The sequence below is a fragment of the Colletotrichum jinshuiense genome, chromosome 9 (assembly GCF_051148585.1).
Source record: "Colletotrichum jinshuiense chromosome 9, complete sequence".
NCBI lineage: Eukaryota > Fungi > Ascomycota > Sordariomycetes > Glomerellales > Glomerellaceae > Colletotrichum > Colletotrichum jinshuiense.
This window is the reverse complement of record NC_139316.1, coordinates 1,058,537-1,082,932: the sequence shown is the minus strand read 5'-3', so window position 1 is coordinate 1,082,932 and position 24,396 is coordinate 1,058,537. Positions and strand designations below refer to the sequence as shown.

The 24,396-nt window shown below is 58.6% G+C and overlaps 5 protein-coding genes across 5 annotated transcripts; 3 read left to right on the top strand and 2 right to left on the bottom strand.

The window, feature by feature from the left end:
- Positions 1–1,760: 1,760 nt before the first annotated feature.
- EsH8_IX_000306 (RNA-dependent ATPase HCA4) lies at positions 1,761–4,235 on the top strand (the record flags this gene model as incomplete). The annotated part of the gene is made up of 2 exons (XM_083266642.1): positions 1,761–1,883; positions 1,956–4,235. The coding sequence occupies 2 exons, from the start codon at positions 1,761–1,763 to the stop codon at positions 4,233–4,235; spliced, it is 2,403 nt and encodes an 800-aa protein (XP_083130207.1).
- A 396-nt stretch (positions 4,236–4,631) lies between these two features.
- Positions 4,632–8,338, bottom strand: EsH8_IX_000305 (uncharacterized protein; the record flags this gene model as incomplete). The annotated part of the gene is made up of 2 exons (XM_083266641.1): positions 4,632–7,750; positions 7,828–8,338. 2 exons carry the CDS (start codon positions 8,336–8,338, stop codon positions 4,632–4,634), a joined length of 3,630 nt encoding a protein of 1,209 aa, XP_083130206.1.
- Positions 8,339–10,620: 2,282 nt separating this feature from the next.
- Positions 10,621–11,993, top strand: EsH8_IX_000304 (NAD-dependent epimerase/dehydratase family protein; the record flags this gene model as incomplete). The annotated part of the gene is made up of 4 exons (XM_083266640.1): positions 10,621–10,649; positions 10,794–11,028; positions 11,091–11,541; positions 11,590–11,993. 4 exons carry the CDS (start codon positions 10,621–10,623, stop codon positions 11,991–11,993), a joined length of 1,119 nt encoding a protein of 372 aa, XP_083130205.1.
- Positions 11,994–12,231: 238 nt separating this feature from the next.
- On the bottom strand, positions 12,232–13,545 carry EsH8_IX_000303 (quinone oxidoreductase family protein; the record flags this gene model as incomplete). Its single annotated transcript, XM_083266639.1, has 2 exons — positions 12,232–12,486; positions 12,574–13,545. The coding sequence occupies 2 exons, from the start codon at positions 13,543–13,545 to the stop codon at positions 12,232–12,234; spliced, it is 1,227 nt and encodes a 408-aa protein (XP_083130204.1).
- Positions 13,546–17,289: 3,744 nt separating this feature from the next.
- EsH8_IX_000302 (uncharacterized protein) lies at positions 17,290–22,933 on the top strand (the record flags this gene model as incomplete). Its single annotated transcript, XM_083266638.1, has 3 exons — positions 17,290–19,318; positions 19,371–20,569; positions 20,618–22,933. 3 exons carry the CDS (start codon positions 17,290–17,292, stop codon positions 22,931–22,933), a joined length of 5,544 nt encoding a protein of 1,847 aa, XP_083130203.1.
- Positions 22,934–24,396: the final 1,463 nt, after the last annotated feature.

Here is a 24,396-nt window from a genome sequence, read left to right as displayed (position 1 = left end):
TCCCCCTTACAAGGGGTCGACTGAGTTCAGTCCATCGAAAGCGCGAGTAAGAGCTCTTCGTCAGGCAATGCCATATAGGGTCATTCGGATTTTGGCAGCGCCCAAGATTGTGGTATGTGACGAGATTCAGGGCCCAGTGTTTGTCCCTTTCGCCATTCCATATCTTTATGCTGTAGTCTGTATAGCAAGTTTGGCATGCGCCTCCTCCATTGTCAGTGTACACGTCGAGCTGAGTGTCGTGTCCGGCCACCCACAAGGCATGGAGCTGGGGAATAGAGGCATTGGCATCGTGGTAAAAGCCAGAATTTGGTCTGATTGCAGCCGCAAATATATGTGCACAAACCGGAAGCTCAAGGCTATCTATGAGCTTTGAGAAGTGTGCTGCTGAACAGTGTGGTCCTGATATAAAATGAGAACGAGACACCAAAAGCTCTCCATTGAGGATTTTGGCCGAATATTCGTGTATAAAGTTCCAAGGCTTTGCTGATTTCTTAGATAATGATCTCGTAATTGGTCTGTTTTGTGCGTGTCTTGCATGGCGCTCAATGGGGAAGTGGGTAGGCGTTGTACGGTCGTCTAGGAAGATGAATCTTTCGAACTCAAAGCGTTGATGGAGACATTGAATTGACAGACCATGCGGCTTTCCAAAAATATGTCGGTTCATAACCAAACGCGCCTGAGAGAAGGTGATTTCCGGCCACCCGTTGTTCGGTTTCTTGCTTTTCGGTCCCGAGGGGTAGGGGAAAGGTCTCCAGAGAAGTAAATTTGGGGTTTCAATCCATATATGCAATGAATGGTCTGTGCTGTCCCTTCTGATATTGAGATTTGCGGTTTCGCTATTGGTATACCATGGGAAATCATGTTGTATTTGTACATAACCGGATTCAGAATTGGCACCGCATACAGGGTGAGGTTGTGCTTTCCAGTCGTGTCCGTTGCTAGGGTTGAAATACCGAAGCTTTTTGCAGCCGAAACATAAATACCGATTTTGTAGGTCCTTTTCCAGAAGGACAAATAGAGCTATAAAGTCTTCGTCAGAGAGCCGCGGAAACTGTCTAGTTGGATAAAGAGATGTGAAGAAGAATTTGTTGGTTAGTGCGAGAGAAATCTGTGACCATATTGGCAATTGGTCCGTAATTATGAATAAAACCTCTCGCGGGAAAGCATAGAATCTGCTCGCTCCGAACGATTGGAGAGCTTCCTCAAACTGCATTTGGTTTTTCATGTTGAAATTCAATGTTGTAATTGGGGTGATGGTGAAGTTGGAAGAAAACACTATATAGGGCCCTTGTGCCATCACGGTAGTCAAACTTCTTCCGCTCTCAATTAAGTTCAGAGGCTTCTCTGACAATGCCAGCTCGCATACAAACATTAAATCCATCCGAGAATGTCTAACACACCGTATTTTGACTCCAGTCAAATTTGGGAAACTCGACGTAACTATGCCATTTAAGAAATTGCTGTCTGCAACCCATAACTACCTTGAATTAGAGGTTACATCCATCCATCCATGTCGGCCGCAGTGAGGAAGGAATGAAGAAACGATGGGTTGATTCGGTCTAGCCAAAACTTAAGACAGCCAGCTGGTGCCAGGTGCAAGGCCGCAGCATCCGCCCACCCCACGCACGGTGACCGCTCTCGCCGAATGCCGAACTTTTTTCTCCACCGCAGCAACCAGATCCCAAAAAATTTCCAGCCTGCCTCCAAAGACTGCGTGAACTTGTACCAGCACCAGCACCGCGAAATCGACACCAGACGAAATGGCGACGCCCGCGAAGGGATCCGGGAAGAAACCCAAGACCCTCAAGAGGGACACGCGACTGGAGAAGCGCAAGCAACAGTTGCAGACCATCGAGGAGCTCGAGAAGGCCGTCCACGACTTTGTAAGTCTACTCCCACCCCGATGCGAGTGGTCACCGGCATGCGATCTCGTACTAACCCTGGGTGCGCAACAGGACCCCAAGAGCGAATACAAAAACTTTTCCGAGCTTCCTCTTTGCGAGGCGACCAGGGCCGGCCTGGAGAAGTCTCACTTCGAAACCCTTACCGACATCCAATCCCGCGCCGTGCCCCTCGCCCTCAAAGGCCATGACATCCTCGGCGCCGCAAAGACCGGCAGCGGCAAGACCCTCGCCTTCATCCTCCCCGTCCTCGAGAAGCTCTACCGCGCACGATGGACTGAGTACGACGGCCTCGGCGCTCTCATCATCTCTCCGACACGCGAGCTGGCGGCCCAGATCTTTGACGTCCTCCGCAAGGTCGGTCGCAAACACCAATTCTCCGCCGGCCTAGTCATCGGCGGCAAGAGCCTGAAGGAGGAGGCAGAGCGCCTGTCCAAGATGAACATTCTCGTGTGCACCCCCGGACGCATGCTGCAGCACCTCGACCAGACGGCCGGCTTCGACGTCGATAACCTCCAGATCCTGGTGCTGGACGAGGCGGATCGGATCATGGACATGGGCTTCCAGTCTGCCGTCGACGCGCTGGTGGAGCATCTCCCCGAGACGAGGCAGACACTGCTGTTCAGCGCAACCCAGAGCAAGAAGATTTCCGACCTGGCACGACTGAGTCTCAAGGACCCGCAGTACGTCTCCGTGCACGAGGAGTCGACGCCGAAGAACCTGCAGCAGCACTACATCGTCACGCCCCTGCACGAGAAGCTCGACACCCTGTACGGATTCATCAAGGCGAACCTGAGGAGCAAGATTGTCGTTTTCTTCTCCTCGGGCAAGCAGGTCCGCTTCGCCTACGAGAGCTTTAGACATCTGCAGCCCGGTATCCCGCTGCTGCATCTGCTGGGAAAGCAGAAGCAGCTGCAGAGAATGGAGATCACAAAGCGGTTCGCCGATGCCAACCACTCTTGCCTGTTCGCCACGGACGTTGTCGCGCGTGGTGTCGATTTCCCTGCCGTCGACTGGGTCGTCCAAGTCGATTGCCCCGAGGACGCCGACACCTACATCCACCGAGTCGGTCGTACGGCCAGATACGAGCGAGAGGGCAAGGCGGTGCTCTTCATGGACCCGAGCGAAGAGAAGGGCATGCTCAAGGCCCTTGAGGCCAAGAAGGTGCCCATCCAGAAGATCACTGTCAAGGAGAGCAAGAAGAAGAGCATCACGAACCAGCTGCAGAGCATGTGTTTCCAGAACCCCGACCTCAAGTACCTGGGCCAGAAGGCCTTCATCAGCTATACGAGGTCCATCTATCTGCAAAAGGACAAGGAGGTGTTCAAGTTTAACAAGCTCGACCTCGACGCCTACGCCACCAGCCTCGGCCTGCCCGGTGCGCCGCAGATCAAGTTCCACAAGGGCCAGGGCGACGACATCAAGAAGCTCAAGAACGCGCCCCGCAAGGGCATGTCGAGCGACGAGGACTCGGACTCGGACCCCGACGCGCCCAAGAAGCCCAAGAAGAACGAGGTGCGGACAAAGTACGACCGCATGTTCGAGCGGACGAACCAGGACGTCTTGTCTGGCCACTACACCAAGCTCGTGGCCAACGGCGAACAGGACGCCAGCGGCGCGGCCGCCGGAGGCGACGACGACGACGGCGATGACTTCCTGTCCGTCAAGCGCGTGCTCGGCGACGACGAGCTCGACGAGGAGTCCAAGCTGGCGCCGGGATCCAAGGCAAAGGTCATCTCCTACGGCGACCAGCAGTTCATCGTCGACTCGAAGCGCCGCGAAAAGGCGCTGCAGTCCAAGAAGAAGATGCTCAAGTTCAAGGGCCGCGGCCAGAAGCTCGTCTTCGACGAGGACGGCAACGCGCACCCCATCTACGAGCTGCAGAACGAGGACGACTTCATCAAGGAGGGCCCCGCGGAGGAGCTGCGCGAGAAGTTCGTCACGAGCGAGGCGGCGAGGGTCAAGGAGGCCGACGCGGACGACAAGCAGGCCGCCAAGGACAGGCTCAAGGAGAAGAGGCTCAAGCGCAAGGCGAGGGAGGCCGAGGAGCGGGCCGAAGGCGCGCCGAAGCTCGTCGAGGGCCCGCAACTGGTGGGCGGCGACGACGGGGAGGACCCGCTGGCGCTGCTGCGGTCGCTGCCGATTGCCGGCGACGGCGGGGACAGCGACGACGAGAGGCCCAAGAAGAAGCCCAAGAAGTGGTTCCAGGACGACTCGGACGAGGAGAGGGAGCAGAAGAAGAGGGCCAAGAAGGGAGGCAAGGTGCTCGAGATCGACCGCGACCCGGAGACGTTGGAGGACCTCGAGGCTTTGGCTTCGGGCTTGTTGAATTAGTGTGCGTAGAAGACGTAGATACCCAAAAGAGGAAAAGTAATTGTCATTTCGAGCACGAATGCTGCGTGGTCCCACATATCACTCGGGCCGATTGCTTGTGCGTTGTTTGCTACCGGTTGATGATGGTACGTTGGGATCAGAGGCGATTTATCTTATTTGCTCAACATCAAGATCGCACCCAACGGAGTCAAGAAGTCAGATGTAAAGTGAGATGTAATACGTTATGCATTAAATGCTATGCCTAAGGACTGCATCAAAAGAAGCCCAAGGGGGGGTATCTTCAACCCCTAACGCCGAGTTTTCATACCTTCCCTGAATGCTGAAAAAAATCACTTCTCACAAACCTCTCCAAGCCCTTTTTAAGTGCCGTGGTTACCAACGCCTGATGCGCAATGATCAACCCTGCCTCTCGCCAAAGATGCGCGCTCTGTAAAGACAGGTATGGTCCGCCCCATGGTTGTTGACCATGCGAATGACGATGTGATCCGTGACGGCTCCTAGGGCGACCAATTCGCTGCTAAGCTTGTGGACGTGCACTCCGTTGAGCGTGTCGCTGCTCTCGTATGTAAACTGGCCAATCTTGACCCAGCCGTCTTTGAGGTTCTTGGGCTGCGTGCCGCCGGGAAAGTGGGCGGCAGAAAAGTCTGCAACACGACTGCGTGCGTTGACCTCGGTGATGTAGGCCATAATTTCAATGTCCCTTGGCCGGGCATTGGGATTCAGCGTAGCACCCGGCAGGATGTGCTCTACGACAACATGCTGAGGGACGATTTCATGACTGATCATGTAGGCAATATCGACCCCTTGCAATTGACCTTGTTTGTTGGTGGTGACCTTGCCGCACCAGCACTCCCCCTCATCATCCCAACGGAACAAAGTGGCGCTCGTCCCCAACACCTGCGGGCTTCGTTTCGTGCCCTTGAACCAGGTAGCACTCCCGAGCTTTCCATTCACCGGAGGTACGTAATCCGGAGAAGTAATGGTCGGGTCAATAACGACTCCGGTACCGTAGGCGAGGAAATTGATCTGATGACGGAGCTCCGAATCCCAGTTTGCTCCAATCTGGCCCTGTGCTAGAGCTTCCAAACCAGCATTCGCGATGGCCTGGCGTACCATGCCGTCAACGACTTGGATCATCTCCGCACGAGAGACGCCTTCGGGCGGAGCCTTGTTCATGGCCGCCTCGACTGAATCTTTAATGTAACGCTCCAGCTTGTTCTGCAGCTCCTGGGCCTCGGCTTTTACTTCGTTACGGTGAGTAGCGAACTCGCCCTTAAGATGGCGAATGAACTCTTCCCGCGTGACCACAACATCTTTGGTCTCTTTATTTTTAAACTGATCCTTGACAAACTTCTCGAGCTTGTATTCAAGATCCTTCCCAATCTTGTCTGGAATTGACGTGCCAAAAGCGGGTTCAAGAATTTTGGCCACCTGTTTGTTGTTGTTCTTGAGCCACTTCTCCCACGACATGGCGAATGTGGTCTGGACAATGCTCTCGACCTCGGTGGCCGATGTTCCTGGCGCAGGTGGGGATGCAGCACTCTGATAGACGGGGTCCTTCTTGAGCCTGTCTCTAATTGCTCTCCAGTGTTCGTCGGAAATGAAGTGGTAGCCGCCATGGCCTCTGTCCATTGTCAAGACGTCGGTGTCGACCTTCATGAGGTCTCTCAGGGCATGGTAAAACTCTTGTCCTACCACAGGCCTTCCGTGCTTATCCAGATTCATGTGAACGACCTTGGGGACGATCTGCTCCAGTCGCGATAATGAACCCTCGTGGAGTTTGCTTGATGTCATCAACTTCGTAATCTCGTATTCGTGGTTGCGCTGTTGTCGCATGTACTCCCTTGCGTCATCATCACTCAATATCGTGGATGGCCGAGACAACCACAATGGTATGAATTGTCCCAGGTTATGTGAAATATCTGACATGCCGTACCACTGGATGCCGCCGAGTCCGAGAGCGGGAGCCGAACCAAACCCTGAGAGGGCGCCCCATCCAAGAAAGGAGACAAGCAGAACGCCGAGCAATGCTTTGATGTACCAAGCATCTGGCGAGAACAGGAAGTTGAGGATGTCCACGAAAGTATCGGCGAGCTTAAACAAGATCCAAGTTGACCACGAGGACTCGCTCAAAGGAATCTGACGTGAGGGTCTGATAGATTCATCGAAACTGTCGGAGCCATCGTCTGACGGAACAGGGCTATGCGGACGCGCAGCATGTGTCCAACTGTATACTGTATTGTACACCCGCGGCCATGCTTGCAAACGCGCCTTCCGCTCTATCCGAAGGGCTTCCTGCTGTGCCTTGTCTTGCGCATGCTCTTGCTGAATTTTTGCCTGCATCTCAGAAGTGAACATCCCAGGTCGACTCTGCCCAGGTGTCGGGCGACGATTTTGCTTGGCTTCACTCTGCATGTTGTCAAAAAGAGGTCGCGTTGAGCGAACACCACCTCCCGCTGGCTGTAAAGGATTTAAATTGCTCGGCTGCACTCTGTTAAACTGAGCACGGAATGGTGCCGGATTCACATTGGGTGCAGGACGTGCTGCGACAGGCCGAACCGGACTGCGGTTGGTCAATTGCGGTGGTTTTTGAGGTGATATACGACGAGGGGGGTAGGGTTCCTCAATAGCATGGGGCGATGTGAGGGTCGAGTTCGATCTGGCAGCAGGTGATGGCGAAGCGGAAGCAGCATTGACACGAGCTTGCCGCAAAGTAGCGGCTGTGCCTGGTGAATCTTTGGGCGAAGACTGACGCTGGTTGGGTGGTGTAGGAGGTTCTTGGCGAGGAGATTGTCTGGGAGGCCGGGACCGATACCTGTCCGGTGTGCTAGGTAATTGTGGTTGAGGAGGGGGAAGTGTATTTTGAGGAGGCCGGATGTCAGGTGCAGGTCTGTCCGTGACTGTCGTAATGGGTGGCCGAACCGGTTCCTGAGGCCGGTCGACCTGGTTCATAGTTCGTGGCGGCATCGGCGGGTTATGTGTTGGGCCTCTTAACAGATGCCTGGGAGGGCTCACTATGGGTTGGGCGCTTTTTTCCTCTTCAAAGGGTGGACTTTCTTCTTCTTCCTCCTCAACAATGCGCAGCCGATCATACTGTTCCGGAGAGTGGGATGGAGGAGATGGGGTCGAGCCAATGTCTGCACCGCCAAACAATGAGCTCTCCTGGCCAAAGGTACGCACGGAATCCGGCGTGGGAGTTGGCTCTGGCGGGTCTTGTTGCTGGGTGAAGCGTCTCTGATGCTGTGTTCGAGGCTCTTCGGAGATGGCACGAGCAAAGACGGAGTTCGCACTAGCAGCTGGAAGTCGACCACCGTAAGACGTAGCACCCGCGTTACCCGAGAGACTCGGTTGATCGCCAGGACCCCGTGACAATACCGGTCCTTCTGAGCTGGCTCTTCCTGGCGTCGATCGCCAATTAGATGGATTCTGGCCTCTGGGAGGGGCGCCACCAGGTAAAAGTGTCTGACGAGGGGTGGGTGCCTCTGCTTGGAATGCAGCAGACTCGATCGTGGGGGCTGAAGGGGGTTTTAGTAAGGGATTATGAGACCGTGGTAAGGCAAGACCTCTCCGATCCACACGTAGCTGCACTTACCTATTCTGGCTGGGACACGCCTTCGCGGTGACTTGTGAGCAATGGGTTGTTCTGGCGTCGCATCTCTCAGCGGATCGGGAGAGTCCGAGTCCCGTCCAGGACCGAAGTCCGGCTCGAAATCCAGCTCTGGTTCCGGTTCAGGATCCGGCTGTGCTCTGCGAGATCGTTTTGGCCTCGTGCTTGGTTTAGGACTTTTCGACTGCGTACGCTTTGAGCGACGAGGTGTCGGTCGGCGATTGCCACTGCTCTCGTTGCTCTCACCAATGCTCGCGTTACTGCCGTCGTCAACTCCGCTGTCATCGCTATCATCGAGCGCATCTTTGACAATATCTTGCAGGTTACGACGTTGCCCTCGCCGGGTATTCCGCATAGAAGTGGAAGGTGCAGAACCATACGACGTATCAAACCGCGACGCCAACGGAGGCAGGTTGGATGACACGGCAGCACCGCCTCGTGACATAATAGGCGGTGTGTCGTCGTCGTCGCCACGCGCTCTTCGTCTCGGAGGCATCTTGGCTCAACGTGACGGTAGAAGTTCTGCTGCGCTGATGAGCGAATATTCGGGTGACAGGTTGAGTGTATTATATGAAGAATATCTGACCACACAGAACTTTAAGTGAGTTGGGATAGAGGTGGGTGGAGTTGACGGAAGCTGGGATGAGAGAGAAAGAGAGTGAGAGAGAATGAGAAAAAGAAAGTCCTGCATGAGATGACAAGTCTATCCTGGGTATAATTGGATAAAGGTTCAACTCATAAGAAGCAAGTGCGATGAGAAAGAGTTGACAGAAGGCAAGAGCAAAGATGAAAAGACGCAACTCACATTATTATTGTGTGATAAGGACATGCGCTGCAGTTGTGAGGGTACCGACGTGCAGCAACAAGTTGGCGTCCGAGTGCTTTTGTCTCGTCAACAATTGCAAGCGCAAATGTCCATGAGCTCTGTGTTGAGCAACAAGGGAGGCGAGGTCCAAAGGAACGGCGGAAGGGATTGCGGTGAGGTAGAGGTGGTGTGAGAGGGCGCCTTTGTGAAGGCTGCAGGTAGCCGGTTCCGGGACCTTGAAGTTGTAAAGTCTCTGAAGTGAAGCTATTCCAGAGAAACAGACCCGCCGGATCGGGAAGGGAGGGAGCGGTTGTCAACAAAGCGAGGAGCGGTCCCTGGCCGCAACAACCATCTTTCCCAGGCACAAGTCGCGCGCGCGCGCGTCGGATCGGACAATGGAGGCTCAGTTGGATTGTAGGAGGAATGCTGCTGCCGCTGCAGTGTCGGCGGGTCAATTAATTGTCAGGAAAAATAGGCGACACACGCGACAGCAATGAGGCAAGGCAAGGGGCGTCTCGAGGGTCCGTTGGCTCTTTGTTCTGTCCTGAATGAAATGTTCACTTCGGAGCTTCTTCACCTGGAATGTTTTCGCGACGGCGAACCGCCGGGGGTCGAGGGCCAGCGAGGCACAGACCCTTGCAGCGTGTCCGTTACCCACGCGCTGCAGTCGGCCAGCTTTACGCGCCGCGCTCTCTGTGCCAGCAGATGCGCCAAGGCCTCAGGCCGCAGATTGACGTGGTTACATAAGCACTTTGCATTATGTCAGCTTCGGCAGCAGACTCCACACGGTACACGTGACACTTCCTCCGGATTGTCCTGCCCGTCCGCCTGAGGCAGCAAGTTGCGATCCAGACCACGAAGTACGTCACCGGTCGATCCATGTTCTTCTCTCCATCCGGTCCCACCCATACAATTATCGACCCCATTCTGTCCGGCCCATCGACTCGAATGCCGACATGTGTTATTCGGCCATTGAATTCGCGCAAGCGCTCAAGGAGATGGGGACACTAGGGCCTGGGCTCGACTTGGGAAACTTGGACAGACTGGGACAGCTCCGAACATGAGGCATTGCCCGCGCTTGGGTCTTGACTTTGAATCAGCCTTGGTCGACATGGAAGCCCGCTTTTTGCTCGTGTTCTCGGGCGAACATCCGAACGGAATCGCAAACATGCAGCACATGCTGGGGAAGCTCGGGGAAGTCGCTCACACAGGACAAGCCCCATGGCCTCGTCGCTCCAACAAACAGCAACCAAAACTGACAAACACTACACTACGGGAAATGCGGCGACGAACACCCCAACACACCCCACTTGATGGCATCCATCCATCCTCTGACCCGTCGTCCGATTCCCGCCTCTGAGAATGGCCAACTTGCTGTTCCGTGGCCAGGCATCCAGCCAAAGCGTGGTCAGTCCACGTGCGAGCCGACGAGAGGACCCTGTCGGCCCGTCCACAGTCATGAAGATCAGGCTCCACGGCACCGCCATCCCCGGTCGTTGCAGGTTTCAAAGGGCGCCGTTTGATACGGTTTGAGGCTTGAGAAGAAATTAATGGGCTCCGCAGCCAGCCACAACGCCTAAAATTGGTGCCACCCCCGCTGCCAGACCCCGCCATCGCCTTCAATTTGGAACGCCAGATTGGCCGTGGCAGGATCGCCCCAAAATCACCTTGACAAGGCGAGCCAATTTCTCTCCCATCCCACATCGTCAGCAAGCGGAACGTTACAGACAGACGACCCGGTTGTTATTGTGACCGTCGTCCTACTATTATCCCACCTCCACCACCGGACTTATATCGCGCTGTCCCGTCTTCTTTCCCCCGAACAATTCGGCTTCGTTCTTCAACCCATTCACCTGATACCCCGACGGATTGTAGCGCCAGAAAACGCTCCCCCGCCATTGTCTTTCGCACCCCCCAAACGTCCGTCCCCTCACCACACCTAGTTGCGATCCGCGCCAGCAAATTTCTTCACAATGGCTATTGGAACTGTCTTGGTTACCGGGTAAGCTACCGCCCTCAATCACGCCACGAGCAATTCCGCGGCCCAGCCGCATGGGGAACATTCCTGTCGCGGCGTTTGGCGCAAGACTAGTTGGAGAGAGAGAAAGCGCGCGCAAAGGCTAATCGCACGTTTTGTGGCTTGCAGTGGCACCGGCTACATCGGTTCCTTCACCACACTTGCCCTTCTTGACCACGGCTACGATGTTGTCATTGTCGACAGCCTTTACAACTCGTCAAAGGTCGCCGTTGATCGCATCGAGCTCTTGACCGGCAAGCGTCCCCACTTCTACCAGGTAGACGTCACCGACAAGGCCGGCCTCGACGAGGTGTTCAAGAAGCACCCCGAGATCGACAGCGTCATTCACTTCGCCGCTCTCAAGGCAAGCCTATTCTCCCCCGTGCCATGGCAGGCTACGTCGGCAACTAACATGTCGGACTCTAGGCCGTCGGCGAGTCTGGCGAGATCCCTCTCGAGTACTACCGCGTCAATGTCGCCGGTACCGTTACCCTCCTCCAGGCCATGACGGATAACAATGTCCCCAACATTGTTTTCTCGTCTTCCGCGACCGTCTACGGCGATGCCACTCGCTTCCCCAACATGATCCCCATCCCCGAGCACTGCCCCATTGGCCCTACCAACACCTACGGCCACACCAAGGCATTTGTCGAGCAGATCATCACCGACCACATCAACGCCGAGCGCAACAAGCTGAAGAAGGCCGGCAAGCCCTTTGAGCAATTCAACGGCGCTCTTCTGAGATACTTCAACCCCTGCGGCGCTCACCCCTCTGGCCTCATGGGCGAGGACCCCCAGGGTGTCCCCTACAACCTGCTGCCTCTGCTGGGCAAGGTCGCAACCGGCGACCGCGAGAAGCTCCTCGTTTTCGGCGACGGTACGTGCAGGCGATGAATCCAAGACGAGATCATACTAACGAGAACAGACTATGCGTCAAGAGACGGCACCGCCATCCGCGACTACATCCACGTCATGGACCTGGCCAAGGGTCACCTGGCCGCGCTCAACTACCTCCGCGAGAACCAGCCCGGTATCAAGGCCTGGAACCTCGGCTCCGGCCGCGGCAGCACCGTTTTTGAGATCATCAAGGCCTTCAGCCACGTCGTTGGCCGCGACCTTCCCTACGAGGTCAACCCCAGAAGACAGGGCGACGTTCTGGACCTGACGGCCAACCCCTCGCTGGCCAACAAGGAGCTCAACTGGAAGACCGAGGAGACGATGGAGAAGGCCTGCGAGGACCTGTGGCGCTGGGTCAGCAACAACCCCAAGGGCTACCGCCAGGACCCCCCGCCAGAGCTTCTCGCCAACGCCAAGCCCACGAGCTCTTAGTTGCGAGAGGTGAACAGTTGCATCGAGGCTTCAGCCATGTCTCCGGATGATGAATAATGGCTCACTTGATGTTGCTTTGCTCATCGTAGACAATGTTAGAATTAGTGCTATTCGCAGCGACGCCATGATACGACCTTCGCATATAGAGTATATAATAAACAAACAAAAAAAAGTTGAAGAATCCAGCTAGGAACCCCGCGTCTGATTCGCGCCCATTGCTTCAAAACTTTGCATCGAGTCAATCGATCTTGAGAAGAAGCTTGCCGGTTGTGTTGCGGCTTTCCAGATCCGTGTGGGCCGTCTTGACGTCCTGCAGCGGGTAGGCCTTGTGGATGGCGACCTCAACCTTGCCCGAGGTGACCATTTCGAACAGCTCGGCGCTGTACCTCTCCAGCTCCTCCCGCGTGGCGGTGTAGTTGTTCACGACGGGGCGCATGACCTTCAAGTTCTTGGAGCCGAGCTTGAGGATGTCAAACGGAGGGACGGCGCCGGACTTGTGGGAGAAGAGGCCGTCAGCACATGGTATACGAGTGGAGAGGGAGAAGGGAGGGGGGGGGATGGGGGATGTCTGCACACTCACCGCGTTGCCAAAGATGACCAAGCGGCCCTTGCGGGCGGCGATCTCCAGGTCGGCGTCAAAGGTGGCCTTGCCGACGCCGTCGAAGATGACGTCGGCGCCGTGGCCGCCGGTGATCCTCTTGACCTCGTCGGCGAGGTTCTGGGAGCGCGAGTTGACGACCCACTCGGCGCCGTTCTTCTTGGCGAGGGCGCACTTGTCGTCGCTGCTGGTGGTGCCGATGACCTTTGCGCCGACGGCGCGGAGCATCTGGACGAGGTGCAGGCCGACGCCGCCGGCGGCGGCGTGGACGAGGACCCACTCGCCGGGCTTGACCTCGCCGGCCTCGCGGACGAAGGTCCAGGCGGTCAGGCCCTGCAGGAGGGCGGCGGCGGCCTTGTCGGTGGGCAGGGCGTCGGGGACGGGCAGGAGCTGGGCGGCGGGGACGGCCGAGTAGGCGGCGTAGGAGCCGAAGTTGCCCATGTAGACGACGCGGTCGCCCGGGCGGAAGGCGGCGGCGGCGGAGGGGTGGGCGGCGACGACGGTGCCGGCGCCCTCGCGGCCCAGGACGTTGGGGAGGGGCGCCTGGTAGAGGCCGGTGCGGAAGTAGGTGTCGATGTAGTTGATGCCGGCGTACTCGTTGCGGACGAGGACCTGGCCCTCGGCGAGGGCCGGGACGGGGAGGTCGGTGTGGTACTCGAGGACCTCGACGCCGCCGGTGCGCGGGATCCGGACGCCGTGCATGGTCGTCGGCAGGGTGGGTGTGAAGGAGGCCATTGTGAAGTGAGGGGCGGGGGAGAGGGCTGTTGCGGAGACGGGGGACGGGAAGAAGGTGCGCGAGAGCTGTGCGGGAGCAGCGGTGGGAGGGACGGTGGTGCGGCGGCGGGCGGAGGGCGGCTGGTTATTATGTATAAAGGCAGAGGAGAGGCCGGTGGGGAGCCTGGCGAGGATGTTACGGACGGGTGCGGAGGGTCTCGCGGCGAGGAATTGGGACATTGGTAAGCAAGCCACCCTTTTTTGTATTTTAATTGGGGGTTATTTACTCTTCTTTTTACTGAAAAGAGAAAAAAAAAACCCAAAAAGTCCCCAGTTGTAATCAGTAGAACGGCAGCTTACGGATACTTTTTGGTGATGGGTTGGTTGGAAACGGGCTTCCGATGCGCGGTGGCACCCGCCCTCCTGCCCCTCTTCCTGTGTTTTTTAGTAAGCTGGTGAGGGGTTCGATTGCGAAATGTCGCTTTCGCGCGCGGGAGTGGGAAAGCGGGTAATGTATCTCCCCTTTCGGACGGCAATTGGGTACCGGAGCAGAGCAGCAGCAGCTGTAAAACGCGGGGCGGACGGGCGATAGCGAGGTGAGGGGCTATAGGGAGGGGGGGGAGGAGGGGTTCAGTTCCGAAGAGCGGATAAAGACGTCATCCCGGCGACGGAGTATTGGGAGAAGTGCCGTCGGCCGTGATGCGGAAGCTGTGAATTGCCAGAACAATAATGGGGGGCATGCACCCCGAACCGATGTATTATCATGTTGGGCGTGTCCTCTTGTTCTTTGGTTTTGGAAAAAAAAAAAATTTCATCTTCCCCGGCTTCATGACGCTTTCGTCGGGCGTGGTTCTTTTGGGCGGGCGGCCGTCTACCTACGGGAGCCACCGGACCAGCCATCAGGGTGTACACCCGATGACCGGCGGCTCCCAATTCAGGTAATAGGATCCAGTGCGACCCGGCCTTTTAGCACAAACCGATGGGTTCGTGGCGAGTTGCCATGTAGAGCGCTTCAACGCCGTTACCATTAGCCCAAGTGGCCGAGTCTCTTTTTTTTTTTTTTGCATGCCGGTCCAGTGCAAGCCGCGTGACGTGAAGGCGATGGTGGTTGGCTGTTTCTTATAGAGCATGTTGGCGAGTGAGGGAGCCGGCATGTCCCCTTCTCTAGATGTTTGGGCGTTGGAGGGCCGCAGACTAGTGCTAGTCAGTTGCCAAGATCCGGACTGGGACCGGGCAGGAATGCGCATCAGGGCAGCCGGGTGGGATTGAATTATCGCCCATCGGCCGGCCGGGGCCTCTTCCCGCGGCAGGCATGCTCAATGGCGGCCTTCTCGGTCGCCAATGAACACCCCCCTCGTCCTCTTTTCTCGCCACCTACCGCGACGGCTGCCAGCCGGTGTGTTGTTGTTGACGAGTGTGAGTGTGTTGTGTTGGGTGTGTACGTGTGCGTGCGGCATCTCGCTGCATGCAACACCACGCCCTGCAGCAGGTAGGTGTCGTGGCGATGGATGGCGAAGACAATCGGTCGCAATCAATGGCGTCTGCGACTGAGGCTCAGCCATCTTGGCTCTGCAGCGCGCCGCCGGTGATTCGCTCCCGAGCCCTGCATGTTTCTTTCCCAAGGGCGGCACGTTTCGACGAGACCCTTGGGGGCTTAGGCGGCCGTGGTGAGCGGGAATGGATGCGTCCCATGCAGCTGGCTGGCCACTAATGGCGACGAGGCAGACCGTTGGAAAGGCTCTGCGCCTTCTTTTTTCCCATGTTTGGTCAAAGAGAAGGGGAGCCAAAGCGGGAACGCGCATCTGTGGGCAGAAAGAGAAAGGTACGTGCCTCTCCGTATTCTGTCTCGTCTCTACCATACCGGTATTCGTACACTAATGTACAACACCTGTCTCTGTCCGTCTCTCTCTCTCTCCCCTCTCCCTTCCATGTCCGTATCGAATGTCTCCAGGTCCAGGGGTCAGGGGTGTCGCGGAATGTCTCTTCTCCTCCTCCTGGTCATCCCCCATTGGGCGACTCCCCGAATCATTGCTCCAAACTCGCTTCCTGGTCCTCGTCCTCGCCCCGGAATCTAGGGCTGTCTCTCACAGTGGCAGACTTGCTGGGGCGACGAAGAGCCACCGGGTGGCCATACCTACAACACTTACACACTAGGTATATACATATATACAAGCATAGTACCTACACCACAACCCTCGACAAGGTTTTCTTGGCGCTCTCGGCCTGCCGGGACAAGACATCTGCTATTACTACATAGACTATGTAGACTGCGGGTGCAACCCCAGCCGAGCGACCAGAGTCAATCCAGTCCGTATGGCAACATGAGACGCCTGCCATTGACCTTGCCGTTGGCGGATCAAGTATGAAGTACGAGGGGCTTGTCTCGATCTGGTAATCATCTTGCGAGGCGGGCCTGTCTGTCTGTCTGGATCTGCAGGGCGCTGTTGAGCCCTGGCAACTCAACTCCCAATTGACCCCGTGTTCCGTGCCCCCGTCTCTTCTCTCCTTCCCCTTCTCCACCTCTGGCCGCCGCCTCTTCCTCGCTCCCCCCACTTTCTCGGATCCCAGGGATCGTCGGGTGTCCGCGTATGCCCTGCCACGCTTTCGCATCCGGTCCATGGCTCCTCACCACTCATACGCGCAGCGCACCCTTTTGCTCGTCAACTCAACAAGCTTAAACGAGGAATGGCCGGCCACTGAAAGCTTGTCGCATGATTTATCTGCTTGGGTGGATGGCGTAGTGTACTCGACCTTCCCTTCCCTTCCCTTCCCTCCCCTTACCTCTCTGTTGCTTGCATCTTGCATGCATGGCCTCTTCAACTGCTGAACTGTCCACTCTTCATAAGGGGGATAACCCCAGGTCTTGAGGCTCTATCTATCTATCTATCTACCTCTCGCTCTCCCATCTTGCCCGACTTGGTGCATACTGTGATCCCTTCCCGCCGCCGCCAACCCGCGTCGGTCCCGGGACATCATCACGACAAGCCCGACGCTTCTATCTGATCAATGTCACGGCCCTGTTGACCATCCGACCTCAGACCCCAGCCACTCTCCCCCGATTCCCGCACCGCCCACTCTTTCAGGCTTCTCCAAACCCCTAGCCTAGCTGCCGTGACAGTGACACCGTGTCTAGGGGACCGGCCAAGTAGCCGACAGAGTTACGAACAGACGAAAACCTCCTGCTCCACCCTGCTGAAACGCGACGCATTGTCGCCACAGGACCAAGGCACCTCACCACGCCTCACCTCGACTCGCCTTACACGCATTTTCTCTGCCAAACTCTTCACATTTTTTCGCGACTGTCTGTTCCCCCCCCCTTCGAGCCACACACCGTTTTCCCCCGTAACGCGGCTGGCTGCTAGGGGAGCTAGGCGTGCTTCTTCCCATTTTTGGCTTTTTTCTTCTTCTTTACGCGTCGTCTTTCTACCAGTCTTCCAGTCCGTCAGCGAGCCCGTCATTCATTCACCCTGCGTCTAGCTTCAACTAGCACGGCAGCGCTGAGCCGAACGTCTGCGCGAAACCACAGAGCCTCCCAGCCAACGGTTCAACGTCGTCTCACTCTAACTCACACTCTCAGACTCACACATACACACATACACACATACACACACTCTCTCTCTCCCTTCCCTGCCCCGGGTCTCTGCCGCCTGTCCTTGTTTTGTCAGCCTACCGTCGATCCTGGATGCTTGTTCTCACTTCCGTTCATGCCATTCAGCCTTCGGTCGCCACCGGGCCATAGGCCGCCTTTTCCGCTGTCCCTCTGCCGTTGAGCGTCGGAAATCTTGGGACGAAAACGAAACTCTGCGCCGCACGTCTCCTCTTCCCTCTCATCATCACCCCATCTAACGTCGCACTGCTCGACGTCACCTCACGGCTGCTCACTCACATTCACTTCCCCCATACCCGTTCCTCCTGCTTCGTACGGCCAGCTCGCTGCCGTCCATCGCCAAAGTGTCTCCGTTCCTGTCCTCCCCCGGCTCCCCGATGCCGACCCCGCCGACAGTGGACGACCGCCAGCGGCGGATCATCCAGTTCGCCGAGGAATGGGGCCTTGAGCCCCCGCCGTCGCCGACGCCGTTGACGCGGCCGTCGACCCCCCCTAGCTTCCGGACCCCGGAGGACGATGCCAAGGCAGAGGAGTTGTTGAAGCGGAAACAGATGGCCCACGGCCGCACCGAGTCGACCGGCAACCTACGGCGCGCCTTCACCTCCAAGAAGAAGACGTGGGACTACAGGATCATCTTCGAGACCCTCGACAAGCACATCGCCGACCGCGGGGACCCCGGCGTCGCCGAGGCCCTCATCACCCTGCTCGTCACGTCCGGCGGCGACGTGAACATGGCCCAGAAGGCCAAGACGAGTATTCTACCGCGCCGGAAGAGCCTCGACAGCTTCGGCGAGCGCAGCAAGCTGCTGCAGCATGCCATCCACAACGGCCAGCTCGACATGATCCAGGTCCTGCTGCCCCACGCCGACATGTTCGCCCTCGACGCCGCGTTGCCCTTGGCCATGCAGTCGGAAACCGTAGAGGTCGTCGAGCTCCTTCTTCGTTACGGTGCCGGCGTCGCCCACAGCCCCGAAGCCCAGGAGGCCTTTCGCCAAGCCTGCGCCTCGGGCAGCCAGGCCGAGCTGGTCGGCATGGTTCTGCGGTCCGATGGCCGGCCGCCGGCCGCCTGGCTCTCGCAGTGTATGGTGGACGCCACGCGGGCGGGGTGCCTGGAGACGGTCCTCCAGCTGAGTCGGTCCAGCGCCGACGGCGACCACAACCAAGCCGAGGCACTCAAGATCGCCATCGGCCAGGGACGCCACGACATTGCCCTTGCCATCATCATGGGGAACCACCCGCCGAAACGCCCGGGCATCGACGAGGCCTTTTCGCAGCTGCTGGATCACCCTTGCATGAACCCAAACGACAAGCTCGCTGTTGCGGAGCTGCTGCTGTGCGCCGGGACCGACGGCGACGGGCCCGCCATGGCCTTGATACACGCCGCAGCCGCCGAGTTCCAGGACATGGTCAGCCTCCTGGTCAAGTACGGCGTCTCCATCGAGTACCAAGGCGCCATGGCCATCCGGAAGGCCATCCAAGACGGACGCGTGGACGTGGCACATACTCTCCTGAGCGGCAACTCAGACCTGAGCTCGGCGCACGCCTCGGAGTGCGTCGAGCTGATTCCGAAAAACATGGCCGTGGAAAACAGGCGGCTACTACTAGATCTACTATTACGAAGGGGGGCGAAAGGGACGGCGCTGCACGACATGCTCATCGAGGCGGCCGAGGCGGGCGACGTGGACTCGGCCAAGCTGCTCCTCACGTCCGCGTTCCCGGGCGGCGAGGCGGTTGCCGAGTACGACGTGAAGAAGGGGCCGAGGTCCAAGGTCTTCGACCGCCACCAGACGGCGTCCGTCGACCACAAGGGAGGGCTGGCTCTGCAGATCGCGGTGATGAGGAGCGACGCGCCCATGACGAAGGAGATCCTCATGAGCAAGCCGTCCAGCGAGACGCTGGCCCAGATTTTCCCCCTGACCAAGACCCTGTCCCGCCAAAACCGGTACCGCATGGTGGACTGCTTCCTCACGAGCGGCCTCACGGGGCCGATAGTACACGATGCGCTGCAGGAGGCCATCGACGAGGAGCCGCCCCACCGGGACGAGGACCTCATCGGGCTCTTCCTGAAATACAACACAGATATCAACACGAACGACGGGTCGGCGTTGGTCGCCGCGGTGGCGCAAAGGGATATGAGGCTCCTGAATGCCCTGCTCCAGAAGAACGTCACACCGCAGACCGCCGCGAGCGTCTTGCCCCGGATCATCGCCACCCAGGACGCGAGGGCAAGGTTGGATATGGCAACCATGCTTCTGACGTCGGTGCCGGGTCTTGACCAGGCCAAGGTCTCTCAGGCGATGTTGAACGCGCTGAACTATCGCCCGGCGGACCTGAAGCTCCTGCAAGTGCTCCTGCTGCAAGGTCGAGCTGACGTGAACGTAGACAACGGCATCGCCATGGCATCAGGTAAGTAGCCCCGTTACTGCAACTCCGGGGGGAGTGCTGACAGTCCTTGCAGCAATCCACAACCACGATGCCGCTGTTCTGGACACTCTATTGAAGCACGGCAAGCCCTCGCCTGCCACCGTCAGCCGGGCCATCAACGAGCTTTCGCAGATGCCGTCGCCGGAAACCAAGGCCGAGAAGCTCGAGATCCTGTTGCACAAGACAAAGGACAAGGCCCTGTTCAACGACGTGCTGGTCAAGGAGGTCCACTCGCTGCTCCAGACGGCGCCCGAGCATCGGATGCTGTCCATCGTCAAGATCCTCCTCCAGGCGGGGGCCGACGTCAACTCCCACAACGCGGCGGCCCTCTGCCACGCCGTGGCCGCCGGCGACACCCAGATTACTGACTTTCTCTTCGCAGCGCGCCCGACCCCGGCATCGCTGGCAGCGGCCCTGCCCCACGCACTGCGGATCGCCGACCCGATGGAGCGACTCGAGTTCTCGCAGAAGCTGCTCGACGCCGGCGCGCCCAGCGCCGAAGCGAACCGGGCCCTGGGGTTCGCCATCAACACCTACACCAACGACATCCCGTTGATCCGCACACTCTCGGCCAAGGCCGACACGAGCGACGGGGAGGCGCTGACCTCGGCGGTGAAGAAGGAGCGCCCGGACATCGTCGAGCTGGTGCTGCAGCGAAAGCACCCGATCCCAATGCTGAACGACTCTTTCGCCGAGGCGGCCATGCTGTCCAACAGGGAGGCGAGGGCGGCGATATGCACGCTGTTGCTGCACCACGGCGCGGCGGGCACCGTCCTCTCGGACGCCCTCCTCGCGGCGGCGGCGGACGGCGATTTGGTCCTCGGCAGCATACTCGTGAGCAATGGCGCGCAGATCGACGAGGAAGTCATCGTCGAAGCATGCAGGTCGGGAGCGGCCGACGTGCTCAACATGCTTCTCAGCGGAAACACGGCGCCGAAGCGGTCGACGATCGAGAGGGGGTTCCAGGCGGCCACCGAGGTCGGCAACCTCAAGACGCGCGCCGCCATCCTAGAGCCGCTACTATGCTACGGGGTGGAGGGGGACGCCCTCCACGCGCAGCTGGCGTCGTCGGTCCGGTTCGGCGCCGACGGCGAGGACTTGGTCAAGATCCTGCTCGAGGCCGGCGCGGACCCCAATTTCAACAAGGGCGAGGCCGTCTGGGCGGCCACGAGGAGTGCCTACCTCAACAGTCTGAAAATGATGCTGGGGTTGGTCGACATCGGCACGCGGCTGGTAAGTGGCGCGGCACCCGGCCTCGATCAACGCACTGACGTGAAGCAGCAACACAAGCCCTCACACGCCACCCTCAACCGGGCGCTGAGGGCCGCCTGGAAGCTCAGCCGCGAACCCCGCGCGGCCGCCATCGACATGCTCTTCCGAGCGGGCCTCCCGATCTCGGAAGACCTCCACGTCGTCCTGAACAACGCCGTCAACGAGGAGGAGGTGGATCTCAAACTCATCAGGTCGCTGCTCCGATACGGCGCCTCGCCGATCGCCAACGACTGCCAGACACTTGTCGACTCCATGCGGAGGGTGCTGGTGCGGCCGCTCGCCTTCATGCTGGAGTCCAAGATATTGGGGGAGGATCTCAACCTGGCCATACGGGAGGGATTCACGAAGGAGACGTCGGCGCTCTGGTTCACGGAATCCGGCTTCAGCATCCTGCACAGCTTCCTGCAAAAGGGGGCCCACGGGGACGGCCTCAGCTCCGTCCTCACCCAGGTGGTCGACATGCCGCTGACGGAGGAGGACCCCGACAGCCTGGCGCTGGCTAACGGGTTCGTCGACATCCTGCTCGATCACAAGGTCGACGTCAATTACGGCGAGGGGAAGCTGCTGCAGTCCGCCGCCGCCGCATGCAACTCCTTCCTGGTCAAGCGGCTGCTGGAGAAGAAGCCGAACACGGAGTCAATATCCCGGGCGTTCTACCGCATCTTCGACAACCCGGCCTCGGAGGACGACGCGCTGGAACTAATATCAATGTTTACGGATTACGCCGACGGGGAGACGCGGCTGGACGTCATGTACACGCCGCCGGACTCGATGCCCCTGCTGTTCCTCGCGCTGCAGCAGCACCCCCGCTCGATACAAATCACAAAGGCTCTATTGGATGCCGGCTACTACTACGATCAGATGATGCCGTGCAAGGTCCTGGACGACGTCGAGGAGGAGCCCGTCACCCTGATGATGTGGGCGCTGCTCCAGCCGCAGAAGAAGGTCAGCAGCGGCATCGTCCAGATGCTCATCGAGACGGGCGCCAAGGTCAACTTCGCGTCGCGGGCGTCCCAGACCACGCCGCTCATGCTGTCCATCAGGAACCGGCGGCCGGACGTGGTCAAGATGCTGCTGCTGGAGGACGCCGAGGTGGACGTGTGCGACGTCAGGGGCAACACGCCGCTGACGCTGTCGACCGAGGTCGGGGGCGACCTGGCCATCAAGATGATGACGAACCTCCTGGCCGCCGGGGCGTCGCGAAACGACGGGTCGCTCCACAACGCCGCGCGCGAGCTGAACCTGCCGGCCTGCCAGGTGCTGATCCAGTACGGGCACGAGCCCGACTTCCCCAGCACGCTGCACGGGGGCCGGAGCGCGCTGGGGGAGCTCTGCCGGCACGCCGCGGACTCGGGCGAGCTCACGGCGTCGCGGCAGAAGCTCATGGAGCGGGTCATCGACTTCCTCATCGAGGCCGGGTCCGACATCACGCTCCGGTCCGAGGGCAAGTCGATCCTCCTGCTGGCGCTCGAGTCCCGCGACCCGCTCGTGGCCACGCGGGTGCTGCTCAAGGCGGGCATGTGGAAGCACGTCAACAAGAAGTTCAACCACTTCTCGGACGGCAAGACGACGTGCTCGCCGACCATGTACGTGGCGCACGTGCTGCCCGAGACGGACCAGCGGGAGGCGCTCCTCAAGCTGCTGCGGGCGAACCGCGCCGAGGACGTGTACTACGCCAACGCGGGCCCGCAGCCCGAGGGGGCGACGGGGATGCCCGAGGACGTGGAGCTGCAGGAGCGGACGCGGCGGGCGCGGCTCGACCGCATCACGCTTGAGCAGGAGGACCACGCGCTCTCGATCGCGCGGAACCGCGAGCTCGCGACGGTGCAGGCGCAGATCTGGTCGACGCAGGCGGAGCTCGAGGACTCGCGGCGGCGGCGCGTGCAGCAGGACGAGCTCGTGGCGCTGGGCGAGCGGGCGCGCGCCGAGGAGGACCACTTCGCGGCCGCCATGCGGCGCAAGCGCAACGAGCGCCACGCCGACCTCGAGCACCAGGCCGCGCTGACCGAGGCCAGCATCACGCGCGCGCGCGCCGTCGAGCTCGCCGAGCACGACATGACGGCCGCGCGGCAGTCCATGATGCTCGAGTGGGAGAAGCAGCTGGCCACGGAGCAGGTCGACACGGCCAAGACGCTCAGCGCCATCCGGGTCGCCGAGCGGGAGGACGTGGACCGCATGGACCGGGACCAGGAGGAGCGGTTCCGGGCGAGGCTCGCCGAGCAGAGGAGGCTCGTCGACGGGCAGAACCACCTGGCGAGCCAGCTGACGCACGCCGGCGTTAATGGGCGGAGGCAAATTGGGTACATTACGGGCGAGATTAATTGATGACGGGGAAAGAGGGTCTTGGCAGGTGTCAGGCAAACTCTCTTTTATTTTTTCCTGTCATTCATCTACCAACGAAAAAAAATGCCAGAGAGAGGGCAGGGGAGGGGCGTTTTTGCGGGGAGGTGTCCATTGGACAGGACGGAGGCTTATACTTATTTTATTTTTATTTTTTTGGTCCTTGGGATATTGAGGGGGGTTCACGAGGAGTTGAGCGAGCACACACTGGAACCCCATTACACGGTATATTTTCTTGTCGGTCCTCTGTCTACTGTGGGTTTTAAACTGGACAGAAACAACGTAACGCAGCGTAGGAAACAGATAGAGAAACGAAAAGCAACAGACCCCAAACCGGCAAGGCTTGCGATGATTGCGTGCGTAACGGGGTCTCCTTCATCCATGGGGGGGGGGCCTTTTTTTCCTTCTATTCTCCTTCTCTCCTCGGACCCTCTTCTTTTTTTCTACCTGTCTGCTCGCGGTATTAAACAACCACGAAAAAAAAAAGAAGTGAGGTACCCGCTCAGGAGGGGGGGTGGTCAGCGTTCCTGGGTTCCGGATAAGAATTCTGGGCCCGAGACGGAGACGCATGGCGTACCACGACGGGCCACTGGATATGGATACCGCAAAACCCCGGCTCCCCGAATGCACGATGACAGGCACGACAGCGTACACTACAGGCACTATATGGCAAGAGACCCTTACCGGTTGACGGGGAAAAGCTTGGCGGAGTTAGGCTCGCCCGACCGCCTCTTCGCAGGCTGCAGTTGTTGGAGGATGGTATGACCGGTTCATGTATCGGCATGCATCTCCGCCTCTTTGCTTTATTGTTCCAATAGCTGCCAAGGCCGTACATCATTCTACCACATTCGACCCTATGCGCTTGGGCTGCACAAGTCAGGGTATAGCCAGGTTACACCGGTGTATCGAGCTATCTGCTTTGCTATTCCAATAGTAGTGAAGGCTATACAACATGCGATTCGTGCAGGAAGGGAGGAGTTGGGCGCGCAGAACCGGTTTAGCTATGCATTGGTGCGGGGACCTCTCTGCCTCTACTGTTTCAATAGCAACGAAGACTATGCATAATTCGGGCGCCTGAGATGATGAGAAGAATGCAACTCGGCTGCTGTTGTATTTCATGGCAAGCAGCTAAACAACCAAGCAGACCCCCGAAGCGGGCGAGCAACACTTGTGACCCGGTCGACCTCTGCACTCCCGTTCTTGGCAAGAAAAGTTTCTTGTTCCTTCCCTTCCTTAATCTTGTATCTTATTTTATTTCCCTTTCCTCCCGACAATTCGTCCAATCTCGTCGGAGCTCCATCAACGTGCGTCGCTGCGAACCGTGGAACCCTTCCCAGGAGTCTAGACTCTCGACTCTCGAAAAGGGCTCGCAGGCATAGTCGGGGTTTGCTTGCGACTTTTGCTGAGAACAGTCCGAATGGAGCGAACGTTTGAATGGCTGAGCGGTT